This window comes from Dama dama, chromosome 26 (assembly GCF_033118175.1).
Source record: "Dama dama isolate Ldn47 chromosome 26, ASM3311817v1, whole genome shotgun sequence".
NCBI lineage: Eukaryota > Metazoa > Chordata > Mammalia > Artiodactyla > Cervidae > Dama > Dama dama.
The window spans coordinates 39,911,165-39,934,412 of NC_083706.1; the positions used below are offsets into that span (position 1 = coordinate 39,911,165).

Consider the following 23,248-nt stretch of genomic DNA (forward strand, 5'->3'; position numbering starts at 1 on the left):
CCTGCTTTTTTTTTTTGATGTCTCTTTATTTCTCATCTTAACTCCACTGTACCATTTCTTGCTCTGAGGAAATTTGCATTTCTTTTAAACAACTTTATAGGCATTTCTAAGTCTTTTCACAAAACTGAAAGAGAGAAACTGTCTTTTTTTGTGAAATCAAAGTATTCTGACAAGCTTTGAATTGTAAGGAAGAGGTTACTTTGGTTATTAATGAATTTATTGCTTGTGCCTTTTTTTTTTTCTTTTTTTAAAGGAAAGGGAGATTGGAAGAAGAAAAATAAGTATTTCTGGCAGAACTTCCGAAAGAATCAGAAAGGAATAATGAGACAGACTTCAAAAGGTACTGGAACACAGCTGGCGGACAGTAGGTCCTTTCAGTTCTAAAATGTTAAGACGTTTGGGCTGCTAATCTAAATGGATGCTGTAAGTTAGAATAAGTCATTGCGTGTGCCCATAAACTGTTCAGCTTTTCTGACATTCCTATCATTACTTTAAGACTTCATCCCAGTGGGTTTTCTTTTTTCTTTTTTTTAAATCAAAGAAAACAAAACGGAAAGAGTTCACAGTCCTTTCTTTTCATAGATCTGACAGCAGAGACCAAATTTTTCCTTTTCTCAATCACATCAACCTCAGGGAGATCTCTCCTGGCCAAGATCAGTCCTAAAAGAGTCTAGAAAGTCTTCGCATTTGTTAGTTTTGGACCCTCCCCCCTGCCCTGCCACTTGGGGCCTTTGCAGTCTTCGGAGCTCCGATGCTTTTCTGTGGCAGGGACGGTTATGGGGCTGTTGCCCCTGGAAACTGTCTAATGGGCTGACATCATGGGAATTTGCCCGGACTGCTTTGTGAAGGGAGTCCTGCCCTCCTCTTGGCCATGTCTTTTGTTGTTGTTTATATAGTAAGTAAATATGTCATCCCTTTGAGGCCCAGTTATATAATTTATGTTTCTCCAGCATTCAGACAGGGAGGGGAAACAAAGCTACTTCTAGATTCCAGTCTGGCTGGATAAGGTTATCATTAGATGAACATTTTTAGTTGCTCACCGCCGGCGCGATTTCTTTTCTTTCACGAAATCTCAGTGTCCTGCCCCGTGCAGAATACACAGTTATTCATACACACGGAAACGAGAAACGCAGGCAGCCTGTATGCCAGGGGCACACCTGTGTTGCTTGGCGGTCATCAGTGGGCCTATTTAAGTTGTCTTGTTGTAAGGGAGTTATTCTTAAACCTTCCCAGTTTCTCCTTTTGGGGACACACCCAGCATCACTTGAGATTCAAAGTAAACCCCAGATTCTAACAAAGTCTTATTTAGAAAGAAAGAAAAGGAGAGAGATGGAGGGAGGAAGCCAACACCTCATCAGCTCATGTGGATTTCTTTTTAAACCCAAGCAACTCCCTCCACCACTGGAGGTGTTGCAGATAGTAAAATGAATCACCGCCAAGGCGCTCTCTCCCCTCACCTGGCACACACCATCACTCTTCTCGCACAAGGGACTGAGTGGCGAAGGGAACTTGAGCGGTGTTTCTGGACTGATTGATTACAAAATGGAAATGGGATAAGGAAACCCAGGGGAACATAAATATCCACGGTAGGTCCTGACCACGCTGCATTCACACAGTCTGCAGCCAGACTCATTTAGTCCGTAGCCCAGCATCCTGACGACACTGCCGGTGGTGATGTGAGTGTGGGAAAGACGTGGTGGAGGAGAAAGGTGAGGAGTAAGAACTCCAGCTACATGAGACAGCGCGTCTGCGCCTGACATAACCTCCCCACGCGCTGATCAGAGGCACCTACGCCAACGTGACTCTCGTATGGAGAGCAGATGGCTACGTTCGCTTTTCAGGAAAAGTCTGCCAAAGGATGCTAATCGAGGAGTTCTCTTTCCCTCTGCAGCTCTGGCTGCCTTCAGTTCCAAACTGGAAGTTGAGTTCTCCTCACAGGGTGGAAAACGTATTTACGACAGTGGCACTTTCAGATATCCACATGGATAGTGCCTTCCTTCTAATGAACCGAAAATATTTCACGACTGTGATTATATTTACTTGTCCATGTCCCCCGAGGAACACCAGTCAAACTGTTTTATTAAAATCTAGGCTTTTGCCCACTCCTTTATTCTTGCCTGGAGAATTCCATGGAAAGAGGAGCTTGGCGGGCTACTGTCCTCAGGGATGCAAGGAGCTGGACACGAATGAGTGACTAACACACTTCACAGGCTTTTACCAGGCTGTGAGCTTTGTTCTGCGGCAGACACTGTGACCTTCAAGTTCTCTGTCTTGAAAGAGGATTCTCTTCCCATCTTCCACAGAAACATTTTCTTCTTGTTAATATTTGAAATGGAAGGACATGGAGAACCCTTGGCTGAAGGAGCCCTGGAGTGCTCGTCCCCTCTAACTGGATCTTTAAATTTGGTCTCTGCCTGACCAGTCACTCCAAACTCCCTATTAGTCTTCTTCCAAAACTCCTCCACTAGACCCTCCGTCACAAAAACTCTGATCATTTTGAAGGATTTGTTTCCATGGTAACATCCATAGGTTCTTGGAGCTTGTTTTCCAATGAGATGGGTTCACTGGCTTCCCCAAATGCAACCCATTCCTGCTCCTGTGGCTCCATCAAGAACAGGGTCCTAAATCACATCCTTTAGATGACAAACAGTCAAGACTGGCATCCTGTTTTATCTTTCTATTATCTTTCTCATTCTTACTGTTTTTCTTCTTTGATCTCTAGGAGAAGATGTGGGTTACGTTGCAAGCGAGATAACAATGAGTGATGAGGAACGGATTCAGTTGATGATGATGGTCAAGGAAAAGATGATCACCATCGAAGAAGCACTTGCTCGGGTAAGAGTGTGGATGTTTGGTTTACATTTGTGAGCACCTGACCGCCTTACATTGAAAAATGTTGGGGGATGGCTATAGACTAAATGTTTTTGTCCTCCCCCCACCCCCCCAAATTTATATATTAAATCCTAATTTGGAGATGAGACCTTTGGAAGGTGATTAGCTCTTCAGAGTGAAGCCCTTATGAATGGGATTAGTGAGCTTATAAAAGAGGCCATAGGGAGCTCCTTTACCCCCTTCCCCTGTGTGAGGACACACGCTGTCTGTGAACCAGGAAGTCAGGCATCATCAGACACTAAATCTGCCATCTCCTTGATCTTGGACTTCCCAGTCTCCAGAACTATGAGAAATTTCTGTTGTTTATAAGCCACCCCGTCTATGGTGATTGGTTATAGCAGCTCAAAGAGACTAGGACAGGGGCATCAAAGGGTGAATGGATAGACTGATAATGATAGATTACTTAATAAACACCAAGGAAAAGTTAAATGCAACCATTATAAACACTAGTTCTAAAAGAAGCCTTCAACAAATTAAACTTTGAATAAAAAGTCAAGCTTTATCTCTAAACCTTAAACTTTTGCTTGCTTTCATTTCTAAGTAGATATTAATTACAGTTTATTGTGTTATTTATTTATTTATTTTTTGCTCTGAGTTAAATTAGGCATTAAAAGAAACCTTTAATCGAAACATGTATATTATCTATAGTGAAACAGATCACCAGCCCAGGTTGGATGCATGAGACAAGTGCTCGGGCCTGGTGCACTGGGAAGACCCAGAGGGACTGGGTAGAGAGGGAGGTGGGAGGGGGGATCGGGTTGGGGAATACATGTAAATCCATGGCTGATTCGTGCCAATGTATGACAAAACCCACTACAATATGGTAGTAATTAGCCTCCAACTAATAAAAATAAATGAAAAAAATAAAAAATAAAAGAAACGTTTAGGACACTGGAGTAGCATTTATGATAGCAATTCCTAAGAGATTTCCCACTTTGTTGCCCAACTAACTGACTGATTAATTCTTGACTTTGACTTTGACTACTTGGTTCACACGGTAGACAAGTCATACACTAGGCAGATTTAGAATTTCAAGTCACTAAGGAATCATTGAATGAGGTATGACTTTACCATTAAACAGAATCTTGAAGGTATTGGAACCTTGAAGCAGTGACAAACATACTGAGTGGTGGTTTCATCACTTAAGTCACGTCCGACTCTTGCAACCCCATGGACTGTAGCCTGCCAGGCTCCTCTGTTCATGGGCTTCTCCAGGCAAGAATACTGGAGTGAGTTGCCATTTCCCTCTCCAGAAAACCTTCCTGACCCAGGGATCGAACCTGGGTTGCCTGCATTGGCAGGCAGATTTTTTACTGCTGAGCCCCCAGGAAAACCCAACTTATAGACTACGCAACTGTACACATCAGTAATCTAAAAAAACCTTTCATGTGTTGCTGAGACAATGCTGGGGGAAAAAAAAATGCTTGAGGGCAGTGGGAGGTGGGACCTGTTGTAGAAGACCTGAGGTCTAAGGTCACCACCAGATGCCCACCTGCCGGCTTCTCTTGCTCTATTGAAGAGGAGCAGAGGTGATCTCAGCCACCAGCATCCTGGTGGGCTGAAGCTGTGCTGGGGCAGCGATGGAGCAGGTGACAAGTGACAATGTCCTGTCCACGCTGCTGATCACCTTCGCCTGCCCTTCACCCTCAGTCTGGTCTCCCACTGCCCCACCCCACCTTTAGCCACCCAACCTAGCTGGGCCGATACATCCACCATACATCTTCTCTACACTGCCATTCCTTGAGCGTGTCGTAGCACTTGGAAAAAGTCCAGTTGAATTCCTAGAAAATGCATGTGAGAAACACAGACCGATATTAATTTTACCTTGGTGGGCAAGATGTGTACTTACTGTCTGGGGAGTGATGCTGTTACATTGCTTGTATAATCGTAAAATGGAAGCTCTGGAATGCAGAAGCTGTCTGCATTCATCCTGACAGCATCTGTGTTTGGCGAGAGAGTTGCACAGGACGCATCGAACTCCATTTTCTTGGAGCAGAAGAAAATGTTAAAAGCATCAACTTAGTTAACACAGTCAAAAATTAACACTGTCAACTTGAGGGGACATGTTTCTATAATTGAAAAGGAAACAAAAGAATACTTTCAAAGTTGGAGAGGAAAAAAATCTGATGCTCTTTCTAAGCTGATGCCTTTATCAGTTAGCCATTGTTTGCATGGAAAAGAAACCAGCAATCAGCTCCATGAAAAGGTGGCATAAAGGTGGCATAGCTGTGTGGACGTGGATGGAGGTTGTAGCCCTGGAACCTGGCTATTGCCAGGCTGGCAGCCTTTGCCTCATTTTAGAACAGAGCCCATCAAGACATCAAGGATATTTTCTATAAGGCAATCCAGAAACAGATTAAAGAAAAAATTGATAACTTTCTCCAAACTTTATTAGATTTTGCACACAAAGGTGGGTGTCCTTTGACAGATGATGAAATAGCAGGGGACCTTATTGGCTGGCTCTTGGCAAAGCAAGATACATTCTTGGTTACTAGCATCTGGGTGGGCTTCCTTTTAGCCAGAGACAAAACAAGAAAAACCAAGGATCTGCCTCCTTTAGCTTATGAGCAGCTCAAGGATCTAAGTTTATTTGATCACTGTATAAAAGAAACATCAAGAGTTAGACCTCCTATAATAACCATGATAAGAATGGTCTTTCCTGACATCAGACAAGTGTCTCTTCCACTGTCAGTCAGAGACTAAAAGACCCATAGGTATTTAATGCTTTTCTGTTACTAAAGAATTATTATAATCTGTTTCAGAGACTTGTCTAATTCTGTTTCACAAGACATTCTGCAAGAGGTTAAAATATTTGCATTTTGAAATTTTTATGTGTTTTCACAGCGTAGCTAAGGAGGAACTTGGAAAATAATGTTAATCATTAGCTCCTCCAATTCATCTTTTTATTTGAATTTTCTGAATTTTCTAAAGTTATGCCCCTTAAAAGTTTACATACACTAGCTAGTAAATATCTGTGGTATTCAGGGCACTGACTTGCACAGCCCTTGGGGCACATGGAACACAGTTCAGAGTTCCTTAAACACTAGTGTACTTTGATATATATTTCAAAGATTCAGAGTATTTTTATCAGAAGTCTGCATGCTGCTATTTAGACGCAATTAAGTACACAGTATGATTAATGTACTGTGATCATTTTACCACTCTTTAGATAATGTTACAGTTCGAGAAATTCAATTCTGAGACTGTGTGTGCGAGATGGTGATGTGGTCCCTGTGAGAAATTTCTAGGGTTGGTCTTGACTTACTAAGAAGGTGTAATTTTTCTTTGATGTGTTAGGAGGGATCTCATAACTTGTGTCCCGATTTGTTGCTCACTGTATTTTGTTGTTGTTGTATAATGTATTTTTGTAATGTTAATGAATTTAAGTAATTAATTGGAAAGTTAGGACCAAAAACAGACCCCTAGGTAGAATGTCTAGACTTTAGTTGTGACAGGACAGCCCAGCATCAGGAGAGAAGGTTGTCTCTGATCTGGAGTGCTATGTATCACCCCGTGTTCCTGTATCGGGGCAACTTTTAAAATGAAAGGGTTAGTCACTCAGTCGTGTCCGACTCTTTGTGACCCCATGGACAGTAGTCTGCCAGGCTCCTCTGTCCATAGAATTTTCCAGGTAAGATTACTGGAGTGGGTTTTCATGCCCTCCTCCAGGGGATCTTTCCCACCCAGGGGTTGAACCCGTGTCTCTTACTCTCCTGCACTGGCAGGCGGGTTCTTTACCACTAGCACCAGACCGGGAAGAATTTTGTTTATGTTCAAATGAATACAGTTTGGCCCACAGTGCTTTGTTTATATGAATTTGATTGCTGAGTATTTACCCTCTGTGAAGAGTACGGCCATGATTCACAGTCCCAAAAACCCAGTTATCAATACAAAGATAAAAATGGAGAAGGCTGCAAGGAATTCATACGTGAAACACCACTGTAAGTTGCAGAAGCATTTAAACAGAATGAAGTTTACAAAATAACTCTCTGTAAACAGTGTGTAATTTAAAAAGACAGCAGCTTAGCTTAACGATTTTTAAATTTTTGTTAACTGAATAGTTCCTTCAAACTGTTGACCATGGGTGTTCTCCTGAGAAGGGTACATGCCTGAGTCTATATCTATGGTAACTGGAAAATTGGAGAACAGGTTTTTTTTTTTTTTTTTTTTTTTAAAGAGAGTCTGGGCATCTGGTATACCAGAGCATGAGATTATGAGCTGAGAACCCATATATATTATTGAATCATTTTCTTGTAGCAGCTCTTGCACATCAATCATAGGAATGTGGGCAGCTAAAGGCTCGTGAAGAGAGGCCGTAGGAGAGCAACAAAGTGATTGAGGGTTTTTTAAAAAATAGGTCTCTTGGGCTGAAATTGGAAAGGATTTATCTCAGAAAAGAAGCAGAAAAGAACTTATTCACTGTCTTCAAGTATATGAAGGATTATTAAACAGTCCATCTTTAGGATGTACTGAACAGTTCTGTTTTCATCTCTACTGAGGAGAGAATAAAAGGAAATGAATGAAGATTGCAGCTGGAGGAAACTTGGATTAAATATAAATGTTCTTCATAATAAGCACTCTTAGAAACGGGAACATTTTAGAATCGCTCACCATGAAAGTCTTTACAATAGGATAAGCATTAACCTATTAAAGATGGCCATCCCTCTAAGAATCGTGTCATAGACTTCAAGTATGAGAAAACTATGAGACTTGGGAAAATGGGATGTGAAGGTAGTAGTTCCTTCTGAGGTAGACAGATGGACAGACAGACACACACTTTAAAATGCCATTATTTAAAAACTCCCAGAATTAAAGTAAAGCTCCATAACTTTGCTTTAAAATATATACGTTTCTCAAATGAACATCATCAATTGTCTTTGGGAGCAGAGTGGATTATAAAAATGTGATTATGTAAACAATAACCAGGCTTTTTTCATTGTAAAATATTAAAGATCTTGCGTGTGTGTGTGTGTGTGTGTGTTTTAAGTTGGGAAGTTAAAAATCAAGGTAAATTTAAGATAGAGCACAAATCCGAGTGTTTATCAGAAGCATGTAGGAAATTTCCTGGTCCTGGTGGTACAGTGGTTAGGACTCTGCGTACTCACTGCCAAGGGCCTGGGTTCAATCCCTGGTTGGGGAACTAAGATCCCATAAGCCATGCAACCAAAAAATGAATCTTTTTTTTTTTTTTTTTTTTTAAGGAAGAAGAAGCACATGTACTCTTATGCTCCAAGATAAATGATAGAAGTAGACAGATAGCAAAAGAAAAATGTTGTCTTTTTATGATTAACTGGGGAGTACTTCGTTTTGTTTTCCTGAAGATGAACCATTTATTTAGTGCCTCAGGGAACTTGGGGCTAATGTTAAATAAAGTAGGGCAGGAACCCTGAAAAGCAAATGATAACCCCTCTTTTCAGAGGGCAGCTGTTTTGATCATACAGAAAGAATAATGCACTTCTGGAAAGGAAGAGCATACTAGTATGTCACTGAGTGTATTATAGAGATTAGAGCATATCAATCCCCCTAATATACTAGAAAGATTAAAATAATATAAAGTGCCTGAATAACAGAAGTTCAAATGTCTAGAATTGTTGTGAACTTTGAGCTCTCTTTTACCTGAAACCACAAGGGTGATAATAATGTGTGTATGTTAGTCACTTAGTTGTGTCTGACTCTTTGCGGCCCCATGGACTATAGTCTGCCAAGTTCCTCTGTCCACAGAATTCTCCAGGCAAGAATACTGGAATGGCTAGCCATTCCATTCTCCAGGAGATCTTCCCAACCCAGGGATTGAACCCACGTCTCCAGCATTGGCAGGTGGATTCTTTCCCATCTGAGCCACTAGGAAAGCCCGACAATACTACTGTAATAAGTCTATTGCAAAGGGTGCAGTGTGTTGAACTTGCTGTGTGTCTTACTTTTTCTAATAATAATCCTGTGAGATAGTTTATTGTCATCACGTTTTCCATGTGAAGGAACTGAAGCTATTTGGGAACCCTTACTTGTTAATATTGTCTGCCTTCCCCAGTCCATTTCCTATCACACAGAGAAAAATTTCAAAGTAGAAATAATGCTTTGCAAGGTTGCTTTTTTTCTAGTAGAATGGCTTTGCTGCATCCACATAGCTCCAGTGGTAAAGGACAGCCCTAGTACCTTCTGAGCTGTTAGGTCAGATTGTTTCTGTTTTTTGGTGTCTTGATTCATGGACCATGATTTGATCAATGTCTTAAATTTGTATCTAAAAACTGCTTTGTAACAGAATTTTAATGCAGCCGACAACTTAATTGTATTATGCAGATAGCTAAATTTCTACCTGTTTTTAGGAAAACACCTGGAACTTCTCATATTGCCATTCAGAAAGCTCGTTCATCTATTGCTGCTAGGTTACATTGGTTAATTTTCTATAATACCTCGTTTGTCTAACTTTAAATGTCTCTGAACATATTCAAAATATATTATTCTCTCATCCAGAGGATCCCAAATAAATCCTATAACATTTGTTAGATGATAACATTGAACTGAACTTGAGGCAGTCAGGACAAGCAAGCAATTTTTAAAAATCACTGTCCGGCTTCCACCTGTGTTTTACTAAAATATCCCAAGTCTATACCTTGTGTGTTCTGTAAAGAGGTAATCCAGAGGCCAGACTACAGACAATTTCTGTTATCAGAGTTCCAATTAAACTGAGAAAGATGAGTCTTGATGTTGGAGGGTGTTGGAGAAGGAAAATCAAGGTTCTTTTTGGAATACAGAATACGAGGAGTCCGTTGTGTCTCTTGGTTTGGTTTAGATGAAAACCTTCAAGACAGGGCTTGTATCTTCTTTCTGTTTGGGGACCTTTGGCTTTGGCTGGCACTTGGTCACCAACAGCACTGTGAAGATGGTGCCCGAAGCGTTCTTTCTGCTGCTTGGTAGACAGTCTGGGCCATTATTTCCGTTTCAGTCTTCCGTTTTCTCTTGTTGCAGCTCAAGGAGTACGAGGCCCAACACCGGCAGTCCACTGCCTTGGACCCCGCTGACTGGCCAGATGGTTCTTACCCAACGTTTGACGGCTCATCAAACTGCAATGTAAGTTTACTGTCTCTTTGAGCATCGTAACCGGTTCTACTTAGAAGGGACAGCCTCCGCCATTTCAGCCTTTGGGCTTCTTTTTGCAATTACCACCTCCCACCTGGGTCTGAAAAGAGGCGTCTCTTCTGAGCTGTTGTTCTTTTCTTTACCTGATAGTCGGCAGTTGGAATGGTGCTGTTCATGCTGGTTGGTTGGTTTGCTTTATTATGGTCAAGTACAACTTAAAGTTTACCATTATAAGCATTTTAAGTGTTCAATTCAGGAGCACTCGGTACATCCACTTTGCTGTACAACCATCTCCTCAACCCACTTCCTGACCTTTTTCATTATCCAACACAGATATTCCATAACCATTGAACAATAGCTCTCCATTCTCGCCCCACCTTCTCCAAACTCCTGGCAACCACATTTTACTTCCCGTCTCTATGAACATGACTAGTCTAGGTACTTAAAATGGAGAAGGAAATGGCAACCCACTCCAGTGTTCTTGCCTAGAGAATCCCAGGGACGGGGGAGCCTGGTGGGCTGCCGTCTGTGGGGTCGCACAGAGTCGGACACGACTGAAGTGACTTAGCAGCAGCAGGTACTTATAAAGGGCCTACAGAAGTGAACTCATACAATCGTCGTCCTTCTGCGTCTGGTTTATTTCACTCAGCCCCTTGTTTTCTAGACTCATCCCTGTTACAACTGTACTAGAACGTCATTCCTTTCCATGGATGAACAATATTCCACTACACATGGATACCACTTTTGTTTAATTTCTCTGTTTAACTTTTTGAGGTGATGCTGTTCAATTTTCCACAGTAGCTACACCATTTCACATTCTCTCTTTTTTTTTTCATTTATTTTTATTAGTTGGAGGCTAATTACTTTACAATATTGTAGTGGTTTTTGCCATACATTGACATGAATCAGCCATAGATTTACATGTGTTCCCCATCCTGATCCCCCCTCCCACCTCCCTCCCCATCCCATCCCTCTGGGTCATCCCAGTGCACCAGCCCTGAGCACTTGTCTCATGCATCCAACGTGGGCTGGTGATGTGTTTCACCTTTGATAATATACGTGTTTTGATGCTGTTCTCTCAGAACATCCCACCCTCGCCTTCTCCCACGGAGTCCAAAAGTCTGTTCTGCACATCTGTGTCTCTTTTTCTGTTTTGCATATAAGGTTATCGTTACCATCTTTCTAAATTCCATATATATGTGTTAGTATGCTGTATTGGTGTTTATCTTTCTGGCTTACTTCACTCTGTATAATGGGCTCCAGTTTCATCCATCTCATTAGAACTGATTCAAATGAATTCTTTTTAATGGCTGAGTAATATTCCACCATTTCACATTCTTGACAGCTGCATGGAAGTTCAATTTCTCTGCTTACTCACCAACACTTTTGATTCCCCCCTCCTTTTTTTTATACTAGCCATTCTGAACGGTTATAAAATGATATTTCATTGTGGTTTAGATTTGATTTCTCTAGTGTCTGAGATTTGATTTCGCTAATGTTTAGGCATCTTTTTTATGTGCTTGACCATTTTAATATATTCTTTATAGAAGTGTTTATCAAGTTATTTGCCCATTCTTTTTTTGTGGGGGAGGGGGGCTCGTCCGGGATGCCCATTCTTTAATCGTGTCTTTGTTCTGTTGGTTGTTGAGTTGTAAGAGTTCTTTATATATTCTGAATATTAATCCCTTATATGGTACATGACTTGTAAATATTCCTTCCTATTCTATGAGTTGCCTTTTCACTCTTTTTTCTTTGCCATGCCTCATGGCATGTGGGATCTTAGTTCCCTGACCAGGGGTAGAACTCACACAGACCACCCGGGAAGTCCCACCTTTTTACTGTCTTGACAATGTCCTTTGAGATATTAAAGTTTTAAATTTTGAAATCTAATTTGCATTTGCTTTTGGTATCATATCCAAGAAATCATTGCCAAATAATTGTGGTGAAGATTTTCCCCTGTATTTTCTTTTAAGAGTTTATAGTTTTAGCTCTTAACTTTCGGTCTATGACCCATTTTAAGTTATTCTATGTATATGATAGAACATATGCATCCAACTTCATTTTTTTGTGGGTAGATTCCCTGTTTTCCCAGAACCATGTTTTGAAAAGACTGTCCTTTCTTCATTGAATGGTTTTAGTACCCTTTTTGAAAATTAATTGACCATATATGTAAGGGTTTATTTCTGGGCTCTCTTATTTTATTCATTGGTTCATATATCTGTCCTTTTTGATTAATGTAGCTTTGTAGAAAGGTTTTAAATTGGGATATGTGAGCCTTCCAAGTTGGCTCTTCTTCAGACTGTTTTAGCTATTAAAATCCCTTGAGATTCCATATGAGTTTTAGGCTGGATTTTCTATTTCTGCACAAAGAACCATGAGATTTTGATAGGGATTGCATTGGATCTGTAAATCAATTTGGGTAGTATTGTCATCTTAACAATATGAGGTCTTCCAATCTATGAAACAGGCTATCCTTCCATTTATTTACATCTTATTGGTCTTTCAGCATTGTTTTGTAGTTTCCAGTATTAAAGTCTTGCCTCCTTGGTTAAGTTTATTTTTAAGTATTTTATTCTTATTGTTATTTTTGCATATGGTAACATTAATTTCCTTTTCAAAATGTTCATTATCAGTATATAAAGATGAAACTGACTTTCATACATTAATTTTGTACTCTGCGACTTTGTGGAATTTCATTATTATCTCCAGTAGAGTATGTGTGTAATCATTAGTGTTTTCTACATGTAAGACCATGTCACCTATGAACAGAGGCAATTTCATTTCTTCTTTTCCAGTTTTGATGCCTTTTATTATTCATTTTAAAGTGACCAAAACAGTGCTTCCCAAGAGTTCCACCAAGATCATAGGAATTAGAGTTCCAGAGTTTCAAGCAGACATTTCATGGTGTGATCATCAAACTTTATGACATGAAAATGAAGGGAGTTCGCTTTCTTTCGTCTATTACACAATAATTTTATTAGGTCGTTTCTTCCTTAAATTCTGGAAGCAACTCTGCCTCCATGTTTTCAATCTCTTATTTCCTCTCGTTAATGCTCCATACAGCCAGTCATCTTTCCAAAATATACTCCTTTTCTTACATTCCTGTTTCACAAAAGGCTGAGGAGCTTCCCAGGTGGCGCAGTGGTAAAGAATCTGCCTACCAACACAGGAGACATGGATTTGATCCCTGGGTCGGGAAGAACCCCTGGAGGAGGAAGTGGCAACCCATTCCAGTATTTTTGCCTGAAAAATTCCATGGACAGAGGAGCCTGGCAGGCTACAGTCCACAGAGTCACAAAAAGTCGGACACAACTGAGTGACTAAGCTTACATGCATGCACAAAAGGCTGATGGTTTTCCAGTTTTATAAGATAAATTTCAAACTTTTTGGCAGACTCAAGACCCTAAGTGATCTGGCTTTAATCAATTTCTTTACTCCCATCTTTCATCCTTTGCCCTAACAGCCTCTACTCCATCCTCACTGGAGCCTGCGTGCATTACTGATCATAACTTGTATTTTCACACTCTCTGCTTTAATTTGTGCATTTCCTAAAAGGTCTTCCTCCATATTTTCCAGGTAAAAATCTTCAAGATGACGTCCAACCGCCACCTCCTCTAAAACTTTAGCATCCTCAAGTATATTCTCATAGCTTTCTGTTCTGCACTTTGTTAAATTAGCTTGCAACACAAAACCTAACAGGTGTCCTGGAGTATCTGAATTAATTGTATATCAACCTCCATGGAAATTGTGAGCTCCTTGAGCAAGAAAGGCATGCCTAGCACAGTGTTCAGCTCCTATAGCTTGTTTGAGAAATATTTAGTGCACAAGCTTGTATTTGAGTAGTCATTCTTCTTGGCTGCTTTTAAGAGCATGTTTTATGTCTGCCAACTACAGACTCAGTCTTTATACTTTCTTTGCATTTAAGTAACAAATGATGACATATCTATAGTAAATGTAACCCTCCCACTATCTTCTTGTCCCTGGTTTCCTAAATCAAGCACCAGATTCCATTGCAGCTAAAACAAACAGACAAACAAAAGGCCCACAGGATTATTCATTTGAAAACACTGCATGGTACGGTGTTATGTGCAGGGTTCTGAGGCTTTACCATTTATAATAATAAATGTGTCACATGCTAGCCAGCAGCATGTCCTAGGACTATGAGGTCATCAAAGGAACCATATCTGTGGTTTTCAATGTGTCTTTTTGGGTCTCTTATCCCCTAGTTCTAAAGACTAACATAATTTAAGTGTAAATCTTGAATCCAAAGAATCATGAAAAATAAATACAGTAACTCGGGACTCATTGTGATTCAGACCCAACTCGGAGGAGGGAGAGCAGAAAGCCCCAGTCATCCATAGTGGGTCCTTTAGTGTCCGTCTCACTGGATACTGTCCTGATTAATAGCATCTGCATCAAGGGAGAGGTTATAAAACTATCCATTCAGAGAAACAGGCCAGTAGTAGAACCTCACATACTTAGATGGCAAGGAGAGAGACTTGTCTCATTTAGGAAAAAGTTACTATAAAACAAGTTGTTGAGAAAACATTATAAGTATTGGTTTGTTGAGCCCCTTTCAGAGGGTAAATCACAACCATCACCTTGATATCAGCTGTCAGATTGAAATGGGTACTTCTTAAAAGTTGGACTCTCTAGCGCATTTCTTTTTTCATTTCAGCGACATCTGTAGAGCACTTGCTATGTGCCAGGCTTTGTGCTAGGTATTCGGATTACAAAGGTAAAGAGGGGAGACTCTGCCCCCGTAGTGTTTACCCTGGGATGCAGAAGTTAAAACCCCCTCACTCCTGCTCACAGATTCATGCACACACTTAGTTATCATTTCCTTGGCAAACTGTTTCTTCATAGACGGCTCAAAAGTATGCTCACCTTTCCCAGTTGGACGGAGGGCCAACGATACCATATGCTCCCTCCACTTCCAGCACAGTTTCCCAGAAGCTCTAGAATGACTTACAGTACTGGGACTTTGCTGGCGGTCCAGTGATTAAGACTTAAGGCTCCCAATGCAAGAGTCACACGTTCCATCCCTGGTCGGGGAACTAAGATTCCCCCATACCCCGTGGCATAGCCAAAAACAAACAAACAAAAAAATAGCATGACTGGCCTTTGTTACTGAAAGATGTTGGCAAATGAAGACAGTCTATTCAGCATTGGAGAGAGTTTTCTGAAGAAAGGCTGTTTACCCCGTGTACTTTGCTAGCTGTCTCTGTGTGAACCCACACCCATGTTCAGTTACACCATTCATTATTGTACCCGACCACCATTGGCACCGAAGTTTGCTTGTACTTGATGGTAATCCCAACGTGTGTGACACTTGCCCCTCTTACCCTGACTTTAGCCTGTCCTATGTTTTCCTGGAGACTCAGCAAGAAACTCCATCCAAAAGACTGCTTCCATTTGCCTGATAGCGAGTAATTAATTTCAGATAATTCCCACTGTGTACTACTCCAGCCGCTTTGGGTTCAGGGCTTTAATTATCTTTTGTGCAAGGGCCAAGGCTTATACTGAGATGTAAATAGCTCACTGGCCCTAGTCGGGAATGCCCAGGCCATGAAAGTTTCAGAGATCATAAGGTCTTTGTCACCAGACCTCAATGCCTATATTGATGCCTGTTGTGCTTTAAGATTTCATTTGCGTTGATTCATAGGCTCCCCCACCCCCAGAGCTGGCGGTCAATAATTGCATGTTGCTTCACAATAAATCCATATGCACATTCTTGGTTTCCAAGAGTATAAAGTACTAAAGATAGTTACCAGGGGAAGTGAAAAATAGCTTTCTCTTTGCCAGAGGGGAATCTGTTCTCTGCTGTTATTCATTAATAACAAACTTCTGTTGTGAGTGTCAGAGTTTTTAAAAAGAGTTTCTGGTTGAGAACTTAACGGGATCCCTTGTTAAACATCTGAATGTGTGTTTTAAAATTTTTCATTTTATTTTAGTAACTTGTGTTTTCCTTCGCCTCCTGCAGGAGGAAGGTTGTAAGAGTTCTCATTTTAAGCTTTCGGCTTTCTGCGTTGAGGTTCAGTTTGCCTTCTGATTAAGAAAATGTTTAAAGGAATTTGTGCTCTCTGTCTTTCTGGGATTTTAAGTTTTTTACTCAAGGCATACATTTTAGTAAATCATAGTGTTTGTTTTTACAAAATTGGTAGGTAAGAGTTGGTGATATGTGCCTAAAATTCTTGCAGTGAAATCTCTTTTGAAAAAATTTCAAATTGTCAATTATTTGATTATGATGCTATTCATCTTATTTTAAAAAATGCAATGTATACAGAAATATTAAAGCACCAGCAAGGAAAATAAAGCGCCAGAGCTCTTAGAGTCCATTGCAAGCATCTATTTTGGTCCTGTTTAGTTGTTTCACTTCATATAAACTGTGTCCCGGAAAAAGTTGGAATTATGTTTTTGGATCTGGAGTTCCTTATGAGGATGAAGCAACTCTGGTGAAATGTTTTGTGAAGTGAGTTATTTTGTAAAGCAAGTCATCGTTTCATAATTGATAACTTTTTACATTTAGGGGAATTTAGAATTGGGAAATATTTGTGCAAGGAGAGCTATGTTATCACTGTGGTGTTATAATAATACCTTACATCCATATGTGCATCTCCGCATAGCCTTTCGTTCCATTTCTGAATATAGCTTTGCCAGTAACCTGTTGAGCCATGTGGCTGAACTGTGTCCAGATTTCGGGTAACGGAGACACAACATCAAGTGGTCATTTCTTCCTCTTTTTACAAAACACTATTTTAAGTGTTTCCTTGATTAAGGACTTTCAAGGTCACAACTAAAATATCCCCATAGTGTTGGCCCGATACAAAATTGTTAAATCTTTTGGGGGCTTTCTAAAATTATAAACCATAAACTTGGCTCTCACCCCTAGATGGCTTTTACTGAGGTTTTTCAGAGTCATTTCACCTGCCTCAATGATAGCCATTGTCTTCCAGCCAGAACATTCAGGTCTGTTGTTATGCATGAAGAGGTAGCTGCTTTAGTCTAGTCTAGAACTTTCTAAAAGATAATGTGCTGAAAGCCAGGAGAGCATTCCACAAAGTTAACTTTCTTAGTGGTTCTTAGGGGCAAATGCCTTAATTTCTATTATGGCCAAAGAAAAGGGCTACTTAATACAGAATGCAGTCAGAGAACAGAGGTCATGCTCTTGGGGTGTCTCTCCATGGGCAGAATGATGCTTCTGCTTGTCCAAGAGGCTTCTATAAATCCAAGGTGCTCTTTTTAGAGTCTAAGACTCTGGGTGGAACCAGATTTTTTAAAAGAGGGCTAGACAATAAAATTCTTAAGTATAACTGATAAAATGAAAATGATTCTTATTTTGAATATGTTTCTTTTACTAGGGTGAACTTCTAGACAAAATCCACAAGTTAAAATTAATCAGAAGTTTTAGTTTTGTTTTTATATTACAAAGCTATCAAAAGAAAATAGAAACAAGTGTTAATAGATTTATTGTTTGGGGAAATCTGATTCCCAGAGAAGACATTTTTTAATGACAGTACATGATGAGTTTACAGGATTGTCTTCCACCTATAGATAGTACCAGTGTTTTTAAAGAATACGACTTTCATATTTTTGCTACCTTTGAGTAACTGTTTATTGAATGCATAAACTGTGAAGATTCAAACAGATCTTAGTTGTAAAGTTGACATTATAGGTCCAGTAAGTGTATCTTTATGAAAACATTTGACCTTCTTTCTACTGTCATTTTGCTCTTAAGTTGTGGTGGTTCAGTCAGTAAAGAATCTGTCTGCAATGCAGAAGACCCTGGTTCAATCCCTGGGTTGTAAAGATCCCCTGGAGAAGGAATGGCAACCTGCTCCAGTATTTTTGCCTGGGAAATCCCATGGACAGAGGAGCCTGGCAGGCTACAGTCTATGGGGTCACAAGAGTCAGACACGATTTAGTCGCTAAACCTACCTACCTTGCGATAATAGATTCCAAGCGTAAAAATAACTTACATTTCTAAATGTTTAGTTGTCATTGTTTGCTTTTAATGGTGTTAATATTTTTTCTTTTAGTCTCTTTCCCTAGAGGATTTGGTTTTTCATAACTTAATCTATGGATTTTAGCTTAAAAGGATTCTAACTGGCAGTTAAGTTTTGATTTGTGGCTAGAAAATGGTTCTGCTTGTTGTAACTTTAACGCTTACACTCACTAGGCTTAAATATAGGACAGTTGGATATCCACTTTGGATCTTTATTTCTTGAACAGAAGAAGAGTTTTACTCGACTTGTTTGACTTCTCATTTGACCAGGAGAAAGAGGAAAAGTTTGATCTAGCCTTAATTTGCCAGAGGGCTTTTGTACCCAGTAGACTTGGGACAGCATGTTTATGGCATGCTGTGTTACACTGTGTCCCCCCCCCCCCAAAAAAAAAATTAACACTTTTCTAAATCTTTCTAAATAGCTTTTATTGATTCTCGTCTTTTAATGCATACTTAGAAGTCTTGAGATAACTTCAGACTTTTTTGGATATCTTCTATAAATTTCCTTTTTATTTGGCTGGGTGGGAAGAAGAAATATTCCTCAATTTTAACAGATGTGATTTTGCAACTGAAATGATAGTACAATAAAGACATATTAAAATTCTCTTTAGAAGAGTAGAGGTAATGATTCTTTAGACCTGTAGTTTATGGTGAGACTGGAGATAAAAATCAGTCTGTTGAAATGTAACACAGTCTGTGAGAAACGTGAGCTTTGGTCTCATTGGACATAAGCTGACCAAGCTTAGAGGACTTCTTGTCATTTATTCCACACCAGCCTCTGTCCCTAGCCTTCTCCCTGGGAGAAGGGCCAAAGTTTGAGGTATGTGTTTGCTGTGAGCCCTTAAGATCATCATCTTTAAACAGACTTAGGCAGGAAGGAGGCTCTGGCCTGGGGAAGGCCAGGCATTTGCCCAGCGTGGGCAGGCGAGGGGGCTGGTTAAGCTCACAGACGTGAGTCAGACTTTGGGTTCAGATCCCAGCTCTGCCACCTATTAGCTCTGCGTTGGAGGGCAAGTGTTTTCACCTCTCTGTGCCTCCAAACCCGAGCCAAAGTGTACGGGTGTCTCAAGTATTAATTAAACACCTAGTGAATGCCAGCCTCTGTTACTTTGTGTGACGATCTTCTGCCTTTCCATTTGCTGGCATTCTTGAAATGCTTGAGTTCCCATAAAAGTTTATTTTTGTACGTGCCATTAACATGGTAGCAGTGCTTATGCTTTTGCATATGATGGCAGATGGCTAGAGTTTTCAGAACAAGCGTAATGTAAATAATGTGTGTTTACTTGGCTCTGCCTTTACCCAACGTACAATCAGTTTCTTTTCTGTTTCAGAAGGCATAAGTGTACGTGGGCTGAGGAGCGGGTCTGGTATGATTTCGATAACATATGTGACTTTAGGATCACTCTCTGGGAGAAATGAGTACTTAATTGTTTTGAAATTATCTACGACTATATCGTGATAGTGAGAAAGGCTGATTGAACATGTGGGTTGTGTGCTCATCAATCTGTTATGTTGGGGGCTGCTCTTACTGCAGGCCCAGAAATCATTGGGACCTTGGCTCTTTGCATCTGGCAAACTAGGGCTTCCCTGGTGCCTCAGTGATAAAGGATCCGGCTACTAATGGATGAGATGTGGGTTTGATCCTGGGTTGGGAAGATCCCTTGGAGAAGGACATGGCGACCCACGTTAGTATTCTTGCCTGGGAAATCCCACGGATAGAGGAGCCGGGTGAGCTGCAGTCCTTGGGGTCACAGAAGAGTTCACGCAGGACTGAGCGACCAAATAACAGTGACAACCTGGCAAACTAACGAGGAACCTGTCTATCTTCACTGGTTTGTAGGGTCACAGGGAGCTGAGGGTGCTGCCTGCAGACCCTCCTCAGCACATCAGAGACCACATGAACAAAAACAAATAATGACAAAATCTCCAGACACAACGTAATCTGAGGATCATGTAACCTATTGTTAGCATTTTAAAAATTTGAGTTTGGAGGCACACTCTGGTCTGTTTCTTCTTTTCTTTTTTAAGATTTTCCTCTCACCCTCAGCTTCATCTTATTTACTTTTTTTTTAACTTAAAAAAATGTTGGCCTCACCATGCAGCTTGTGAGATCTTAGTTCCCTGATCAGGGAATGAACCGGGGCCCTTGGCAGTGAGGGCACAGAGTTGTAACCACTGGACTGCCAGTGGAATTCCTTGTTACTTCTTTTATTAAGTCAAGCCATGTGAATGGAAATGTTAGCTTTTGACCTGTAAAAATGGCAGTTTCATCTGCCTAACCTAATGCATAAATACCAGACAAGACCTACAACATTTTCCCTGCTAGCCGATTATATCTAAATACAGATACTTATGATATAATATGGGTTAAAGATTGGTATTTAGATTTGCAATGCCAATTTCTTATTTTGCTTTTGGGATGAACCTCAAGGAGATCGGGGTAAGAGGATTTTCATTACTTGTTTGATGATATTGTTTCATTCCGTGTTAATTCCTCATTAAATCTTCTGCTCTGATGCCAAATCTTATGATAATGGGTGGGTTGGTGAGAGACCCAAATGCTATCATGGTTCATGAGTCAGATTCAGACTGAGGGTCACTTCCAGTGTAAGCCAACTTACTGAAGTCACAGGCTGCCCATCACTTGTTCAGGGTTTCATTTGAACTGTAAGTCATGACAGTTACCCATTATATCAAAGCTCTTAGAATATACTCAGTCATCAAGGGGATTCATTTGGAAAGCAGTACTTTAACACAACCAAATTCTAATTCAAATCCCAATCACAAAATGATTCCTATAGAAATATCCCTTTATTCTCTTCTCTGTCCCTGTTTCTCTTTGTATGACACTTTCTGTCATACCTTGTTGACTGTATAATTCTAATAGCAGTGCATAATTAGTTCCTGCAAGGACACTTCTTGCCCTGTGCTTTTGACCCAGATGAAAGAATGTAGATGAAAGAATGCCATCTTGAACATTCTTTCACTCATTCATTGTGAAAACATTATTGAATACCTACGACAGGCCAGTCCCTATCCACAGGGGTTTATATTTGAGAAGAGGAGACAGAGAAGTGGACAGCATGATTGAGGGCTTAATTGGAATATTTCTACTGAGTGGGTGATGTGCACACAGAAAGTCCATTAAGCCTCAGTGAGGGCAGTGTGGAAAGCTGGGAAAAGATGACTGACATTGAGCAGTAGATCACCAGGAGAAGGAAGAGGACTGTGTCAGGTGGAGGAAGCAGCTAGGCCAGTGGGCTTAGGTGAGTGAGTGAAGTCGCTCAGTCGTGTCCGACTCCTTGCGACCCCATGGACTGTAGCCTGCCAAGCTCCTCTGTCCGTGGAATTCTCTAGGCCAGAATACTGGAGTGGTTAGCCGTTCCCTTCTCCAGCCGATCTTCCCAACCCAGGGATCGAACCGGGGTCTCCTGCATTGCAGGCCAATTCTTTACCAGCTGAGCTACCAGGGAAGCCCTGGGCTTAGGTGAATAGGTGGGTAAATCTTCACACTTGGGTCATATCAGAAAATGGATTTAAGTAATTTGATTTGATTATTTAGTTGCTAAGTCTGTCCAACTCTTTTGCAACCTTGCAGGTTGTAGCCTGCCAAGCTTATCTTTCCATGGGATTTCCCAGGCAAGAATACTGGAATTGGTTGCTATTTCCTTCTTCAGGGGATCTTCCCAACCCTGGGATCAAACCCTCATCTCCTGCATTGGCATTGTCTCTTTACCACTGAGACACCTTTAAAATAATATAGATTTTTCTCACTACCAATATTTTTACTTCCATGGTTTTGATTCTATTCTTTGCTCATTCTTATTAATATTTACAAATTGGTTCTCTGATAGGTTGTTTGGTCCTCATTTCCTTATGACTGCAATTTTTTAAAATTGAAGTATAGTTAATTTACAACACTGTAAGTTTTAGTGTGAGTTTCACACACACATGCACATATTCTTCTTCAGATTCTTTTCCATTATAGGTTATTATAAGATCTTGAATATAGTTACCAGTGCTATACAGTAGGTCCTTATGGTTTATCTGCTTTATCCATAGAAGTGTGTATATGTCAATCTCAAATTCTCAATTTATTTCCTCACCTCTTTCCCCTTTGGTAACAATAGGTTTGTTTTCTATGTTTATGAGTCTATTTCTGTTTTAGAAATAAGTTCATTTGTATTTTTTTTATATTGTACATATAAGTGATATCATATGATATTTGTCTTTTTTCTGATTTACTTCACTCAGTATGATAATCTCTGCATCCATCTGTGTTGCTGCAGATGGCATTATTTCATTCTTTTTTATGACTGCGTAGTTTTCCATATTGTGTGTGTGTGTGTGTGTGTGTGTGTGTGTGTGTGTGTGTGTGTGTGTACACACACACACGTACATACATATATGCCACATCTTTATCTGTTCCTCTGTCGATGGATATTTAGGTTGCTTTCCTGTATGATTGCAGTTTTAAAATTCATATCATGTTTTTCATCTTGTCTTTGAGGCCTCATTTAATTGAATTCATATCCTTCTTAAACTATTTATAAAGAGAAGCAACTGTTGAGGATTTCTTCCTGTTCCTTGAGTTTGGTTTTCTTCTGATAGAGAGATGGGGATCAAAGATAAAATCGTTGTGTTTGTCCATGCCTTTTCTGTCTCTCTCTTTCCCCTTCTTGTTACAGTTTGCGTAGTTTCATGCATTTCTTTTCATTTTGATCATGCTTGGGTAGTTCAGGTCATGTTTTCTATTTGTTCTGATATAATGAGGATCACCTTTTGACCCATTTGCCATACTGTCAGATGATGCAGGGTTTTCCTTTATTTATTTTGTGATCCATTCATGTTTGTTGTTGCTATGTGTGTGCATGCTAAGTTGCTCAGTCATGTTTGACTCTTTGCAACACTATGGACTGTAGCCCACTGTGGGATTCTCCAGGCAAGAATATTGGAGTGGATTGCCATTTCCTTCTCCAGGGAATCTTCCTGACCCAGGGATCAAACGCTCATCTCCTGTATCTTCTCATTGGCAGGTGGGTTCTTTACCACCAGTGCCACCTGGGAAGCCTCTGTTGTTGCTGTAGCCTAACGTAAGAGCCCGTGGAGGGGGCAAACCAAACTGAGGTGGCATGTGATCTTCACTGGGATACCTGGGCTCAGACTTCTCTCTACTAAGAGTTTGCTAAACATGCTGCATCACTATTCACGTTGCTTGCTTAAGGTTGGGAGAATGGGTCTGCCAGAGCCAACCTGCTTTTAATTCATTCCTCC

General features: G+C 40.4%; 1 protein-coding gene and 1 pseudogene across 3 annotated transcripts in view; both read left to right on the plus strand.

Annotated features, from left to right (window-relative positions):
- SASH1 (SAM and SH3 domain containing 1) overlaps positions 1-23,248 on the plus strand; it is a 256,101-nt gene that overhangs the window by 183,860 nt on the left and 48,993 nt on the right. For all 3 annotated transcript variants that reach the window (XM_061130417.1, XM_061130415.1, XM_061130416.1), the window contains 3 exons: positions 254-340; positions 2,723-2,835; positions 9,859-9,960. In XM_061130417.1, the coding sequence (XP_060986400.1) occupies positions 254-340; positions 2,723-2,835; positions 9,859-9,960 (302 nt within the window). The remainder of the gene's footprint in view (positions 1-253; positions 341-2,722; positions 2,836-9,858; positions 9,961-23,248) is intronic.
- Positions 4,473-5,595, plus strand: LOC133047029 (lanosterol 14-alpha demethylase-like; annotated as a pseudogene).